The following is a 15,903-nucleotide window of genomic DNA, read 5'->3' as shown; positions in this document are numbered from 1 at the left end:
AACCTAATAACTGAAGGGGATCATAATATGCCACTTGGGCGTAAGAATTATTTTGAGCGGAAGGCAACTGAGATAGAGCAGACACAGGCAAAGCTCTCTACCCAGTGTATTTCTGCCTTAAGGCAGGGCATACACCTGCCCTTGTGAAGGTATTCCGCTGTCCCTTTTCTGGACCAGGAAGAGCAGATGACTTTTTATCACTAGAGATAGCAGTACGGACTTGAATCTACTTATTACTGACATAGCCTTATCTTCCATTAGTTTCCCCATATATTTGCCTTCCTGCAATTTATCACCCCTAGAAGCCCAAACCCCTTTCTTTTGTCTTGTCACCTCCCTACAATTTAATTCTCTTTGTTAAAATGGTATTTAAGCTCTTAGGTCTACTGCTTCTTTGGCTTTTCACTTTCCTATGAAGCCCCCTGTGCCACATTAAAAAATTAACATCAAATAAAATCTGTATGCCCTTTCTCCTATTAATGTGTCTTTTTGTCACTTTAACTTGCCGTCTCCAGATATTAAAGCTAAGAGGGTAAAGGAGAAAGGTTTTTTTTTTTTTTTTCCTCTCCTACAAAACCAAATGCAATACATAAAATATGATGGGACATTGGTATGAAAAACTCAAAGAATGATATGAAAGACATTTTTGAGTCATTCGGTCTATTTGGATATGGGTGGGATATTAAATAATAATATGGTATTATGTTTAATTTTCTTGAGCATGGTAAACAAACATGGCCATATATGGCATGTCCCTATTCTAAGGAAATGCATGGTGAAGTATTTAGAGGTGCAGCATAAGGGTGTTTATAACTTACTTGCAAATTTTAAAACAACAAAAAATGTGTGTGTGTGTGTGTTATTGCCTATATTAAATAAATAAAGCCTGGGGCGCCTGGGTGGCACAGTCGTTAAGCGTCTGCCTTCGGCTCAGGTCATGATCTCAGGGTCCTGGGATCGAGCCCCGCATCGGGCTCCCTGCTCTGTGGGAGGCCTGCTTCTCCCTCTCCCACTCCCCCTGCTTGTGTTCCCTCTCTCACTGTGTCTCTCTCTATCAAATAAATGAATGAAATCTTTAAAAAAAAAAAAAATAAAGGCACATATGGGGGAGGTAGGGAGAGGGAGAAAAAAAAATGGCAAAACGTTAGCTATTGAATCTAGGGATTTAGGAGAAGGAGAAGAGGGTATATGGGTATTCCTTATGCTACTTTTTTCAACTTTTCTATATGCTTGTGATTTTTTATTTAAAATGTTGGCAAAAGACAAATTTCGAGCAGTGTATTCGATCAGGTGGCATTTAAATTAAAACTCTTATTCCTCTCTCTATAAGTACAATAATTGCTTTATCTCTACAATGGTGGGAACAATACCATATTTGCCTAAAGGGAAAAGGAGAGATAAATTCTTGAGATCACTTTTCATTGCTACGGATTATGATTCAAAGATTCCTCAATTTAGGGATTCTACTTCCCATTACCTTGCTGCCCTCTTCCATTCAATCTTTTATCAACTGATATTATTCTAAGTAAAATGGCCTCCCTTATGTTGTCAGCTATCCATTGCTCAAAGGCCTGCCTACCCACATTCCCTTGACTGGTACATCTCCTGGGATATCCAGAAAAAAGGGAGTGTATGAAGATAGTGACATCATTAAAAGGACTGAGACCATAGTGTCTGGGCAGAAAAACAGCTAGCCAGAAATCGTTAAGATCCTTTTTTCCCTATGCCATGGAGCCCTCTGGCAATCTGGCGAAGCCTGGGACTCTTCTCAGAATCATGTTTTTAAGTCCAGAATATAAAAAGCCAAGAACTCCGAAGAAAGTCAATTGTATTGAAATACGGTTATAAAACTACTAGAAAATATTTTTTGTGATATAGCAACACATGTGCTTGTTTATTATTAACACATTGATAAGATCTTATGGAAAATCTGATAACTGGTACAATTTTGACAAGTGATAACCGTGAACAATACTTTGAGGTATGTGTAGCTACTCTACTGAAATATAAAAATATTTGTGATTTCACAGGTACTCCTAGTATTACTCTGGTTTGTTGCCTTTATTCAAAATGGAAGAGAATGCTCAATTTCCATTAGAGGTTAGCAAAAACAGAGAGGTAGTCTTTTACAATTCAAGCTCATGGCACCCCTTGAATCCTACCAATGGACCTGGGCTTAAGAATCCTCATTACAGAGGCTTGCTTTGTTTTAGCCTATGATTTCCTTTATGGCTGATAAATTTTCATTTGCATCTTCTTCATTTACAAAGACCATATTGGTGGCTAAGCCATCATTAAAATCATTATACTGTCATGCTTAAACCTATAGATGCTATCCAGTTCCTCTGCTACATAATTGAGGCAACAGTGTACCTAATTGACTGCATTTTATACTTCATTTACTTCCAACATAAACTAACCTTAATGGATGTCCACTGCTATTTGAATTTGTTCTGGGATTTTTCTGCTCATATTTCTGATATCTTGCATTTTCAAAAAGAAGGGTTTAAAATTATGTAGCTGTAAGGCTCCAAACAGTTTTGCAGACTTTTTTTTTTTTTTTTTTGCTCAAATTGTGTACTTTCTTTTGTATGTGTACATGGACCAGGAAACATGAAATATTTCCAACAGCTGCATTTAAAGCCCACTGCAAACTGAGAATACTGATGTCAACTTGAATAGTCATTTTATTTTTCACCTGTGCAATAAATAACTTCTGTTTCCTGCTGACTTCTCCTTGGGTTGCAGTAAAAGCATGGCATTGATTAATAATGGTTTCATGATTACAGCTCCTCTGCTATTGTTAGGTTAACATATTCTTTGTTTTTTACTTCTATTTTATTTGCTACTGGATGCTTGGAAATAGCTGTTAGTGTATTGGTAGAAAAGGCACTTCTATTTTATTACTTTTTTACATTTCATAAAATTTAAATGATACAAAAATTCTGAGGAAGTATGCCATGAAACTGATCTCAGTGGAAATTTAAATATGCTAACATTTATTTTTAAAATGTAGCGTGAAGTAGACAACTTTAAAAGCTGAGTTAAAAAAAAAAAACCCTCAAGGAAGCTGATCTTGACTTTTTAAAGCACGGAAGTGCAATATTTAATGTAGGTCAAAATGTTTAAATGGGAGAGATATTTCTAACCAATTACAGCCAAATCCCTAGCTGTAATTAACCTACAATTTGTGTAATATTTCATCACAGCGTCAGCATACACTACTTTCTTGTAAACCTAGAAGGATCTAAAATTTTGGAGCTTATTTGGTGGAACAGTCATAATGCCCTATGTTTCTAAGTTCTGATTTTCATTTAGAAGTAACATCACTTTTTCACCTGAATTTTCAAAAACTTGTTATCAGAGTAAATATTGACATGTGTTTAAACATAATATGAGCAGGATATTTAAAGATGAGAAACAATGCTTTATATATAATAAAGAAAAAATAATCTTCCAACCCATTTAATCTACTTTATGAATTCAAGTTATTAATTTTTAGAGCAGGCTATGCGATTTTCCTTAATCTGCCCATTTGTTAACATCTTATTTTAGACTGGATTGACTTCAGTTCAGAAATGATATTATACAGGTTTAAACCTGCTCATAGTCTAAACATCAGTTATTTAAGTAATGATATAGTTGTGTGTTTAATAGAGAGATTTCAATGTGGGGGAAAAAAGTATATGATTTTCCCAAGGAAGCAGTTTCACCACCAAGTTTAGATTTTATCTTCCATTATCTCTATAAAAATTATAATTATTTTCTAGGCCCCTGGGTGGCTCAGTCAGTTAAGTGTCTGCCTTCAGCTCGGGTGTGAACTCAGGGTCCTGGGATCGAGTCCCGCATGGGGCTCCCTGCTTGGCAGGGGTCTGCTTCTCCTTCTGCCCCTCCCCCCTCTCATGCTCTCTCGCTCTCTCTCTCTCTCTCTCTCTCTCAATAAATAAATAAAAATCTTTAAGAAAAAATTATAATTATTTTCTAAGTCAAGATTCAAACTAAAAATGTTTTTAGATGATGCTATAAAAATTTTACACTTTTATCAAGAGGTGTGTGTATGTGTGTGTGTAGGTTAAGTAAAGCATCCCTTTTGTAGAGGAATATGAATTTTATCTACTTTTTGAATAATGCAACAGGAGCAAAGGCGCCAAGAGGAGGTGGGCAAAGACAATGGACCTAATTCTGAAACCTTTCTAATATATCCTCACCAAAGACGTTCATCAATGAGTTGTCCTAGCTTTCTGAATATTAAAAACCACCTATTATGTAGATGATAGGTAGGAAGCAAGAGCTTGGCAATAGAAGGGAGTTTTCATTGTTCAAAACAATAGTCTCATTTGGTAAATAAAGGCCAAATCCTCCCTTATGAAACAGGCAACATTAGCATCAACAACTGGAAGCATGATACAAAATCCCATTTATAAAAATATCTATGCCTTCCAAGTGCAGCAGTATACATTTGGCATTCTGGGCTTTCAGGACCTTCCAAGGGAAAGTTAAAAGATGACTGAATTCAGCAATAACTTTTCTGAGGTTTTGTTTGCCCCTTTATTTTTTCCCCCTTTAGATTTGACCATTGTCGGCCCAAGTCCCTCTTCAAGCATGTACTGACAAATGTAGTGGAACTAAAAACTAAATACGACCATCTTGGTTTTGAATATCAGAGTCACATTCATAGCTGTTCAAAAATCTAGCCAAATCACAGTCTTTCTTACAAAATCGTCATTTGTTATTTCCTTTTGTCATCTTCTTTCAAATAAATGAGCCTCAGCTTGTTAAAACCAGAATATACTGAAGATGTTCGTATTTGAACAATCGCTTGTTTAAAACAAACTTCAAAGTTTAAAATAGCAAAGTGCTGTCTATTTCCCTAGCAGCAGCTACATGTTTCAGGACATGAGACTCAGAAAACAAATTCATTATTGCTACTGATTAACAGTTGAGGGGCTCCTTCCCCTTACTGCCTTTCACCCTGGTTTCAATCTTTCACAGAGTCTTTTTTTTAGAGGACAGCTTAAATAGCTCTGCTAAAATTTTAGGATTCCTATTTTTATCTGTTATCCTACCTCTTTTTTCTTTCTACCAGCTGTTTGCAGACCTCCTGCCACCGCAGATTCAGGCTTCCCAGTTTTTCTTGCAGAATGTTGGCATCTGTCTTGGAGGACAGTTGAATTACTTCTTCCCCAGTCGCATTCAATACCCTGACAACAGTTTGCCGCTGTTCGATGCCATCCTGGAGTTCCTGTAAGATACCAAAAAGGCAAAACAAAAATGAAGCCCTACGTCTTTTTATTTGAGAAAAGATTTAACAATGTGCTACCACATGTGGTTCTATGGGGAGAGAAAGAAATAAAAAAGTGCCCTGTGAAAGTTTCTCTATGAAACTGACATGCCTATATCCAAAGGCTACAAGACAGAAAGACACCTTTTATGTGTCAATAAAAAAGCACCCTCTCAGTTCAGCTCCGGTCTTTATATTTGTAAAGCTTGTCAGCTAGACGATGGTATAATGTCCTACAAATCAATTAGTTGGAAACCTCAAGAGCAAATTTGATTTCTTGTCCCCACAAGGATGTTCCATGTTTAATAGTCTATGAAATGTTGTAAAATTTCAACATGAAAAACGTATTTTGATTTCTTAATGACTGTCGATAGGAGAGGTGAAAAAGAACAAACATACTTTAGTCATAGTATTTTAAAAAAAACAACCCCTAGAGATACTTAAGCAAAAATTCATTGCTTATATTAGAAGGAAATTTATTTCAAATTCTGTTTCCATCAAGGTATTTTGCATTATAAAACCACATAAAACAGAATTAATTGCTTTCAGGGGCAGCCTATCAAAAAATCCCTAAGGTACAGTGATAAATTTAAAAATAATCTATAGCCACCAGAACATTTTTATGAGTCATTGATGACGTCAAGATGAAATACTTTCCACTTTTTATCCTGAATGAAAATTTAAGAGTAACAGAAAAGGAGTGTCATTAAAAAAGAGACTACTACAACCAAATATACATAAAAACAAAAATGCTCTTTACCATTACATAAAAATGGCCCTCTACTTTTTTTTTTTTTTTAAAGATCATCTAGAATGTTTTAGGCAATGAAAATAACCAGTACTAAATCTGCAGGTTAGAAAATGAAATAATCTGAGAACTTGAGATCCCTACCATGTTTAAATCAAAAGGGCTTACAAATTCCCATGTACTAATTGCATAAAGTCAGTATGCAGAACACTTTCCTGATAGATGTGATTCTCATGATCTTGTATTCTTATATTTCCCTGTCTTTTGAGCCAGTACCAAGGACATAGTAAATGCCAGTCCATGCTTGCCAAGTAAATGAATGGATGCATGTCTTCTGAGACTGGGTCAAATCTCTCTAAGATCCTTATTCCACCTAAAGAATTATTTTTTTTTTACTACTTTTGTGTAATATTATTTTGAATACTAGAATTTCTGGTAGTATAACTTTAACAGTTAAAAGACTCAATCAATCGGCAAAAATGATAACAAGGCCATTATTCCAGGGACCACCGTGCCTCAAATGAACATAAAACTATGCAGTTATCGAACTGTTCATAAGGCTTCCTCACTATATACTCTCTTACATGTACATGAGATATGCTCTCGTGAACATGTGGTATTTCCTTGCAACTAGTTGATTTTCACCATTACTTGAATCTCACTCTTTACCATCCATTCACACCAGGGTGGTGTGTGACACTCACTGTTACTTGCTCAGTAACGGGTACACTCATTCATAACAAACTGTGTCTATGTTCCTATCATACCAGACATTCACTGAGGTCAGAGACTGTGTCCTATTCATGACTGTGTCCTTAATGCTTAGTCCTGTATCTGGCGCCTGGGAGGTTTTGGGAACTATCTGTTGAGAGAACGCATGCGTATCTAAATAAAGGAAGTGGGGGAGGAAGGGAGACATTCAGTTTCATCATTGTCATGCTATCATTAGTATTAATACTTATCATTGGGCCTCCTAGAGATTCAAAGAAATAAGTTCCATTTTCTAGGTTTCAGGCAGTATATAATCTAGCTGAAGAGGTGAGACACAGTTGTGAAGGATAATTTGTTGTACTCCATACAAGAGAGAAAGCAAGATGCTCATAAATGATGCACCAGAAGAGGGATGATTTCAGTGGAAGGATGAACAGGGGGGAGATGCCTCTGGGGGGATGTGAAATATGAAGAATGGGTAGACCTGAGAAACGTGGAGGATCAGGGGGTGAGCGGATTGGCAGGAGGCAAGGCCTATGGTGTGCCATTTCCATGATGTGATCAGGAATATGTACCTGGGCTCCATGTCACAGTATGGGAGGGGGAGTGCAGGGAGAGGGGCAGCCCTGGGTGGATCTTGGGCCTCGGCAGAGAGGACTTGGCTTTTCTTTTTTTTTTTTTTTTTTTTTAGGTTTTTTTTTTTTTAAAGATTTTATTTATTTATTCATGAGAGACAGAGAGAGAGAGGCAGAGGGAGAAGCAGGCTCCCAAGGAGCAGGGAGCCCGATGCGGGACTCGATCCCAGGACTCTGGGATCATGACCCGAGCCGAAGGCAGACGCTTAACGACTGAGCCACCCAGGCGCCCAGGACTTGGCTTTTCATTATGGAGTATGCAATGCTTCGGGTGGCAAAAGAAAATAACTTCTGTTGTAAGTACAGGAGTATTGGAGATAGAGCTGTGTTTCTGGTTAATTCTGAGGCAGAGTTCCAGGCTAAGGTTAAGACAGGGACACAGGGAAAACACCAGGACAGCATTCTGGGAGACTGGTATTGGGGTAAGACTAGACTTTTGATAATGCACCAGAAAGGAAAAGATAAACCCAATACACTGTTAGGGCAGAATCTATAGGGTTTGTGAACTAGCTGGATCACGCAATCATGCATAACTACTGGAATGGGAAAATCTTTGCCTAAAAGACAGAAAACAGGAAAGTAGAGAAGAAAGATTAAGACTCTGATTTGTACCTTCAGTGGTGTCCAATATCCACAGCTATTTGTAATATTTTGAAAAAAATGCCTGGAGTATGTATTAGATGTGTGCTATAGCATTGCATCTCAAACTTTAAAGTGCACAAGAATCTCCTAGAGAACTTGCCAAACTGCTGATTCTGGTTCAGTGGGTCTGTGGAGGGCCCCAAATTCTCTACTTCAAACAAGCTTGATGCGGACGCCGATCCTGCTGGTCTAGGAACACCACACTGAGTAGCCCGATGACAGAATCTTTGTTAAGTAATCAAAGAATTCTTGGTGGTGGTTTATAATGCTATAAGCTAGAGCTGCTTCAGAATTTTTATATCAGCTCCTCTGCTTTGTATTTTTGATCTTGGCCCTTCTACTTCATGGCTGGTGGCTGCAGCGACTTTTACAACCCAATTGTAGAATCAACAAGGGTTTTATTCTTTCTATTTCCCAGATAAGAGAGAGAATTGAATAGCTAAGAATAAAGCAATAATTTAAAATTGTTAGATCTAAATCTCATTTATAGAGAGTCCCAAACCAGGGCCTTCAGGTTTTTTAATTTTGTGAAAGGAGAGCTCATTAAATAGTCTATTGCATTTGTGTGAGAAGATTTTTGTAATCAGGAGAGCTATTTACAGTGTATGATCCACTTGAGGAGAGCTTTCCGTAATAAAGCATAAGACAATGGCATAATGGATCGAAACAGGAACTAAAAAACGTGTACCTGGTGTTTTACAAGTTAGCCTCTGAGCCCGAAGATAAAATTTGATGTAACAAATTAAATGTAAAACCTCAATCAACTTTATTCACTTAGGGAAAAACAAATTAATTTTAATTCTATAGCTTCTAAATATTTTAAGCACTAAATTATTCACTACCAGCAAAATGTCCAAGCTTTGATATCATACTAATGTTCTGTTGTCATAGACATCCTTATCCATTTCTCTGGCAATTAACATCTAGTCTTAGTTTGGGACAGAAAGAGAATCATAATTAAATCTATTGGATTATTCATCACAGTTAGAAAGCTTATTGTGTTTTGATTCTGCTATGAAAGCATCATTCTTAATAAGGATTCCATATCAGACTTCCCTAGGGAACTTTTTCAAAATATAAAACCCCAGAATTCCACCATTGGCTGACTGCATCAGAATCTCTGGAGGTAAGGGAACAAAGGAGTACAAAATAGACTCACCACTGAAGAAAGAGTAGGCAAGAGACACGTGGAAGGGGCGAGTGAACAGGAGAGACATGTTTCATAGTTACTGCATTATCTCAACTTCTTGTATGCTTTTTAAATGGAAAAATGTTCCTAAATTACAGAAAATGACACATTTAAGTCCCTCGAGTCTGGTTAAATTGAGGGAAAGTAAGAGAAATTATGGGCCAGGAAGGAATGGCTACATTTTTACAGAGGAGAGAATATGAGGCAAAAGCAGTCAGTACGTTTTATATGAAAACATTACATACATTTAAAAAAAGTCTATTTGCCAAACTTTTCAAAACTGTATGAAAGCACAATAAATGGAACATAAAATGTGACCAGTAAAGAAAAATAAGCTAAGAAGCAGTTATGGGAAACTGTACAATGACAAAACTGGATAAGCTGGGTAGGAGTTAAAGAACTGGCCAAATACCACAAACTAGGCGGAAGAGGAAAACAGAGGGATAAGAGATTGGGAGAAAAGATCAAGAATGAGGGAAACCGAAGAGGAAAGAAACTAACCTTCATTGACCAAGTAGATGTGTCAAGAATGCAATCCTCTGATTTAATTGTAATTTCGTTAAAGATTTCCTTGGAGACAGATTAATCACTGACTCCGTTCACTCACTGGTCAAGTGAAAACATGTAAGAATAGGAACATTATGGACACTGGTGAAACCGCCAGAGAAAATTCTACTGTGTGATTTCATAAAAATATGATGTGTTATCATCTACTGCTTTACCCTTTCTGTCCTGCTTAAGATCATTCCCACTGTTTTCTCTTTGTCAGTCCCTAGAATTCAAGTAAGTCTGAGAAATAGTTTCTGGTCCTTTTCTCAAAGATAAATTAAACGAGTCTGTTTCTCACGTTGATTCCTAACAGTACATAGTCACCACTGTCTTTAGAGGTTTTGATATGCCTCAGAAAGTATTCAAATTTTATCAGATGATGAATTTTTGTAAGGAAGCAACATAAATGGACAAATACCCAAAGCATACAGCAGGCTCAGTGACAAGACACATTCAACTTAGCCCGTTCGTCGACTGGCTGACTCCATCCTGGCGGAAGACCGGATGACCCTGGGAGAGGAGCTCATGAGGACAATGACAGGACTGAAAGATGGCTGGAATTTGGGAAATGCAGGATTTAAAAGAGGGAGAGGGAGGCAAGAGTAGAAAAATGGTGTATCTAAAAAAGGAGTGAAGGGCACCTGGGTGGTTCAGTCGGTAAAGTGTCTGCCTTCAGCTCAGGTCATGATCCCAGGGTCCTGGGATAGAGGCCTGCATTGGCCTCCTTGCTTGGCGGGGAGCCTGCTTCTCCCTCTGCCACTGCCCCATGCCCCAGCTTGTGCTCACTCACTTTCTCTCTCTCTCCCCGCCCCAAATAAATAAAATCTAAAAAAAAAAAAAAAAAAGTGGAAAAAAAGGAAACATGGCCTAGAGAAATGACAATTTTTGAGTAAAGAATGAAAGTGGTAGGAGGCAAGAAGCAAGGCCAAGTTTGGGTACCTAGAATGAGGACATGGAGAATAATGCCTACTTATTAACCACAAGCTAAAGTCCAAACACTAGCCGACCGAGGAAGGCCTAAAGGGCCTCTGCAGCCTCTTTACCCCTCTGCTTTTGCAGCCTGCTGCTCCCGACTTCCACCCTTAGCTCCAACTTCCCATAAAACTAAATGGCCTTCCACTTACTTGATGGTCCCGCTAAGTTTTGCAGGTCAAAGTCATAACCCACCTGCCATGCTCAGATTAATGTTCCCTCTTCTGCTGGACCCTTTAAGAGCCCAGGGAGAGCTAAGTGCCTCTCCACTGTGTAGGTATTTATAAAATATTTCTATTTAGTATCATTTGTTGGTAGCATTCATGTCTACATTAGACTTTATGGCTGAGGATTCAGTAAAATAGTTTTTTCTTCTTTTGATCATAAAATATGAATTCAAATTTAAACTGTATCTCAGGTTCAACTTTCATCTGAGGACCTACAGGTCTTTTATTAGTAATTTGCAAAATAAGTCAAATCAAGAGGAACAGTCTTTAACAAACGATCGACCCAAAATAAAATGCACCGTTTTCTTCCTATTCTTTCTCCTGGTCTAATTTTATTTGCATTTCAGTAAACATTCATTGTGCTTGACGAATAATAATGCCCAAACCATAAGTATGTTGTTGTTAGTTTGTTGCAGGACTCGGAGGCAGGAGTGGGGGGGGGGGTCTTGTTAGATTTTATCTAATACCCTCTTTTCCCTGGGTGGTATGATAGCAGATTTGCTGGTTGGTACACATGCCCTTCCCTAACTGCTCCTCATAATGGTTGCTATAAAAGAATAATGAGAATTCCTTTTAACAGTAGAATTAGACTGCTCCTTTTTCCAAGCAAACATCCTGCCAATGAACTAAAGGAAAATTATGTACAGTAGCGATTTATTTTAATGGGACATTTACCTAATATCAAATTACAATGAAATTTCCTTTGGATGTGTTTATCTCATCCACATCAGTGATATATACAGTCATTATTATCACTGCTATTAATGTGAATACCAAATGGTATTTGGTACTTTAAGTACTAAATGCTCCGAAAGGTTATCTCAGGCTTTTTTTTTTTTTTTTTTCCTTTCCCACGAAATAATGCCCTGGGCAGAAAATCCCCAAAATATACATTCTTCAGTTCCCAGCAGACATTCCAAAAGAAGAAAAAAAGCATATATGTTAAATCTCTGCCTTTGGGGCTCTGATACTAGAGACTGTAAGTTAAATCTGTCCTCAGACATGATTTGGCATTAGAACTTTAGTAAGTGTGGGTGGGGCAGGCATGCATTCTACTCCAAAGGAATCTGAATTAAGTTTTTGCTTTAAAGAAAACTGTTGTTATAAAGTACACAACTTTGCAAAGTTAATAGGTTTTAGTGAGTAAAAAAATCAATGATAGGCCTCTCTAGGTTCACAGATTTGTTCAATCTTTCTTGGCTTCTAAATCGTTCATTAGAACTTCAGGAGAACTAACTGGGAAGGTTTAAGAGTTGTTTTTCCTCTCTATTTACATAGATTTGTTATGAAAACAAATTGACTTTTCTCTGATCAAAAGGAGGTTCTTCTCTATGACCATGCTTGTTCTTTTTTAACTGAAGTGAAATTAACATAGTGTTATATTAAGTTCAGTTGTATAATACGATTCAATAATTGTATACATTACTCAATGCTCATCATGATTAAGTGTACTATTGATCCCCATTATCTATTGCACCCATTCCTCCCCCACTCACCTCCCTTCCAAGTATCTATCCACAGATAAATGGATATAAATTTAGTACATACATATAAAGGAATGTTACTCAGCCACAAAAAAAAAAAAAAAAAAAAAGAGAGAATGCGATCTTGCCATTTGCAACAACACGGGTAGATCTATTGGGTACTATGCTAAGTTAAATAAGTCAGAGAGAGAAAGACAAATGCTGTATGATTTCACTCATATGTGAGATTTAAGGAAAGAACCAACAAAGAAAAAAGACAAAACCACCAGACTCTTTAATACAGAGAACATGCTTCCTCTCTTAATAAGAGATCCTGGTAATAGAACATACGACTTCAGCCATAAATTTCTTTTAAAAATTATTAGGGTGGTTGTAAAAAGATGTGAGATATTTCATCATGGAACATATCGCATGCAACCAGAAAATGCTCACTCTAAGACAGAATACTTGAAAGGAGACATGGATCATTTTAAAATTCCTCCTTCTTTCTAGAGGTTTTACCAATTTGGAGCCACACAAATATTTATTCGAAAGCCATTTGGTGGGTACAAAAAGCATAGTGAGTGTATGAAAAAAAGCAATATAACATTTTCTTTTAAAAGATGATCTCTAAATGGAATTAAGGACTGGAAATATCTGATTAAAAGTCAAATCTCATTGGCTTTGAAAAGCTGGAGTTTCCTATTGGTACTTTCCACGCTTACGAAGTATTTTCACTAAGCGGGACATTCACTGACTAAACAACTATTTACTGAGCGCCTCCTATGGGCCAGGCACTCTGCCAGGTGCCGGTTATTGCTGCCTGCAGTAGAAAGAATGGATTGGAGAAGCTCTGGAGTAAAAGGAGGAAGACCAAGTAGGAGATACCACGGTAGTGAAGGGAAGGGAAATGGTAGTGTGGATGGGGAAGTAGTGGGAGAGATAGAAGTGGTTGGAAACAGTTGATATTTGGGAGGTAAATAGGATTTAGCCCTTCGCTGGAGATGTGAGGGAAGGGAAGGATGTCGACTAGGCAGAAAGGGGGATACTGGGCTGAACTGCAGAGGAAAAATTAGGTTTGAAGATATAACTGAGATCATTATTGGCCGAGCTAAGTCTAAGATTCGTCATGTGGGTTTGGCTCTGAAGGTGGTTGGAGTCCCCATTTTCATTGAAAACAGTAAGGTTAATTTCAAAGGAAGATTTTGTAATTCAAACATATTTTGCGACTTCCTGAATATTTGCCTGACAACTGCTACATAGGAAAGTGAGAGGAGTAACACTGTCATTACTGACCCTTGCTATGTCTGTAGATTGCTACATTTTATTTTCATTTGCTGGCAAAGAGATCCATGGGTCTATCTCATGACTCACCTAATGTAGAAAGTTCAGAGGCAGTATGATTACCTAGAACATTTGGAAAAATTAAGAGCATTGCTCTCATGAAGTTGCTTTTATCTACCCATCCTAATTTCTACCCATCCACTGCTAAATATCAATGGGCAATGAGGGTTTAAAAATATATTCATGCTGCTATGTAAGAAATCAGGAATTTAACTTTTCCCTTTAGAGACTCCCTCTTTTTTGTCTTCAGAGGAATTTTATGTGCCTTAGCTTTGGCATAATCTCTAAATGATTGTTTAATGTAGGTAAAATGTTCACCGTGAGTAAGTATTATCTTCAATGTGATTCACTCCAACAAATACTTAGGTAACTACTCTGTATCTGATGCCTTTACAGTGATAAATAATCTTGTCTTTTCCTGTCATTACTCAACCTAACATAGCTATGGAGATGCTATGTGAACAAGACAGATCAGTTGTGTGATTAGGAGTATGATGATATGTGTACACGTGTCTATATCCGTATTTGGGAGATGGGAAAAGAAACATAAACATCATGGTAATTAAGATTATACATGACTGAGGACAGTCTTCTTCATTCTTTATATTGCCAGGCACAGTGCTGGGCGTTGCTTACCTTAATAATTGCTCAAGAACTATTTGTTGATAAATTGAGTGCAAGACTAGACAAGATATTATAGTACCCTTGAATGGCTTCCCACTTGAGAAAGGTTCTTAAGTAAAATTCTGAAATATGTATAACACCCTGGTATGGAAAAGAGACATTAAAAATAATTGTGTTTTACCAAAGTCTTGTCTCTTATCACAAATAAGTTACCAAGGTAAGGTTTTGTTTTCCATGCTCTTGAGAATGGAAAGGTCCAGAAATAAAATAAAGAGGGATAAAAACAGATCTCTGTCTAACATCAATTAATTGATTTTAAGCATTTAGCTCAGATTACAAAACCCCCAAGACATCAACTAACAATCCACCTCTAAGCACATGTTGGGTATCACTAAGCCTTCTATGTTCCTCTCATCAAGTTACACAGGCATTAAAAACAAGCTGTTTTTTTTTTCAAAGCCTTACTTTCTGAGGTTGGCTTTCTTATTTTCCAACTCATTATCTGTTATAGGGTAATGCTCTTCTTCTTCATGGAATTAGGCTAGAAAGTGAGATAGTAAAACACATCTGTGTATCTATTACTGACTGAGACTATCCTCTGGAAATCAGACAAACAGGCAAAAGAATGGGTTCTATTATTAACATATTTGTACAATGTCAACAATCTGTACCTTATTGAACTATACACAAACCAGAGCAACCTAAGAATAAAAGAGCCAGAGGACTTAAGGATGTCTCTTGTTAAAAATTCCAGAATTATCCATGTGATTCCCTAAAAGATCAGGGATAGTTGTAAAAAGAGGTGAAAACCAACTCCAGTGGTTCCTTACAAAATATAGTTTCTGTAGAGGAAAAGATTCAGTTATCAAATGCTAATGTTTTCTAATTTTTTATCTCTAGTGAAGCTTCCTTCTTAACTATTGCCTAGCATTTCTGCACAATTGCAGTTGAACTGAACCTCAAAGGAAACGTTTTCAAGACAACATTAACATAATTCTGAAATGGGTTTTTCTTGTTGACTTATTGTTTGAATGACATCTATATTCTCCCAGTGACCCACCCACATTCCTACCACCAGTTCATCTGGGTTTTATCCCTTTCTTTTCCCCAGTACAAGTTCTACTGATCCTGTTGTACCTATTGACCAGTTAATTCCACGTTTTCTCCCCAGTCGTAAACGTATTTTCATATTTCACCTATGTTTCACCTATGTCAGTAACACCTCCTCTGAACTGATTTCCCTTAACCCTTCACACTCCCAAACATCTTACATAGTCTTTGCACATCAGTTCTCCCGATGGACAGCTCGGGGAGTTCGTTATTTCCTGCTGAAATATTCATACTGAATCCTCAGTACCCGCCTAATGAAGCCCAAAACAGCTCAGATAACATTCGGAACCTCATAGCATTCCTGGAAGAAACATTCCTAGGCTGCCCAAAGTGACTTGCCAATTCCTATCCATGACTTCAGCACAACTGGACAACTCACAGTCATACCATGGCTTTTCTGGAGACCTC

General features: G+C 37.4%; 1 protein-coding gene across 2 annotated transcripts in view; it reads right to left on the bottom strand.

Moving 5' to 3' along the window:
• DMD (dystrophin) overlaps nucleotides 1–15,903 on the bottom strand; it is a 2,214,577-nt gene that overhangs the window by 825,601 nt on the left and 1,373,073 nt on the right. For both annotated transcript variants that reach the window (XM_027607979.2, XM_027607980.2), the window contains exon 45: nucleotides 5,067–5,242. In XM_027607979.2, coding sequence (XP_027463780.1) covers nucleotides 5,067–5,242 — 176 coding nt within the window. The remainder of the gene's footprint in view (nucleotides 1–5,066; nucleotides 5,243–15,903) is intronic.

The sequence above is a fragment of the Zalophus californianus genome, chromosome X (assembly GCF_009762305.2).
Source record: "Zalophus californianus isolate mZalCal1 chromosome X, mZalCal1.pri.v2, whole genome shotgun sequence".
NCBI classification, from domain to species: domain Eukaryota; kingdom Metazoa; phylum Chordata; class Mammalia; order Carnivora; family Otariidae; genus Zalophus; species Zalophus californianus.
The sequence above is the reverse complement of the archived record's forward strand: the minus strand, read 5'-3'. Positions and strand labels throughout refer to the sequence as shown.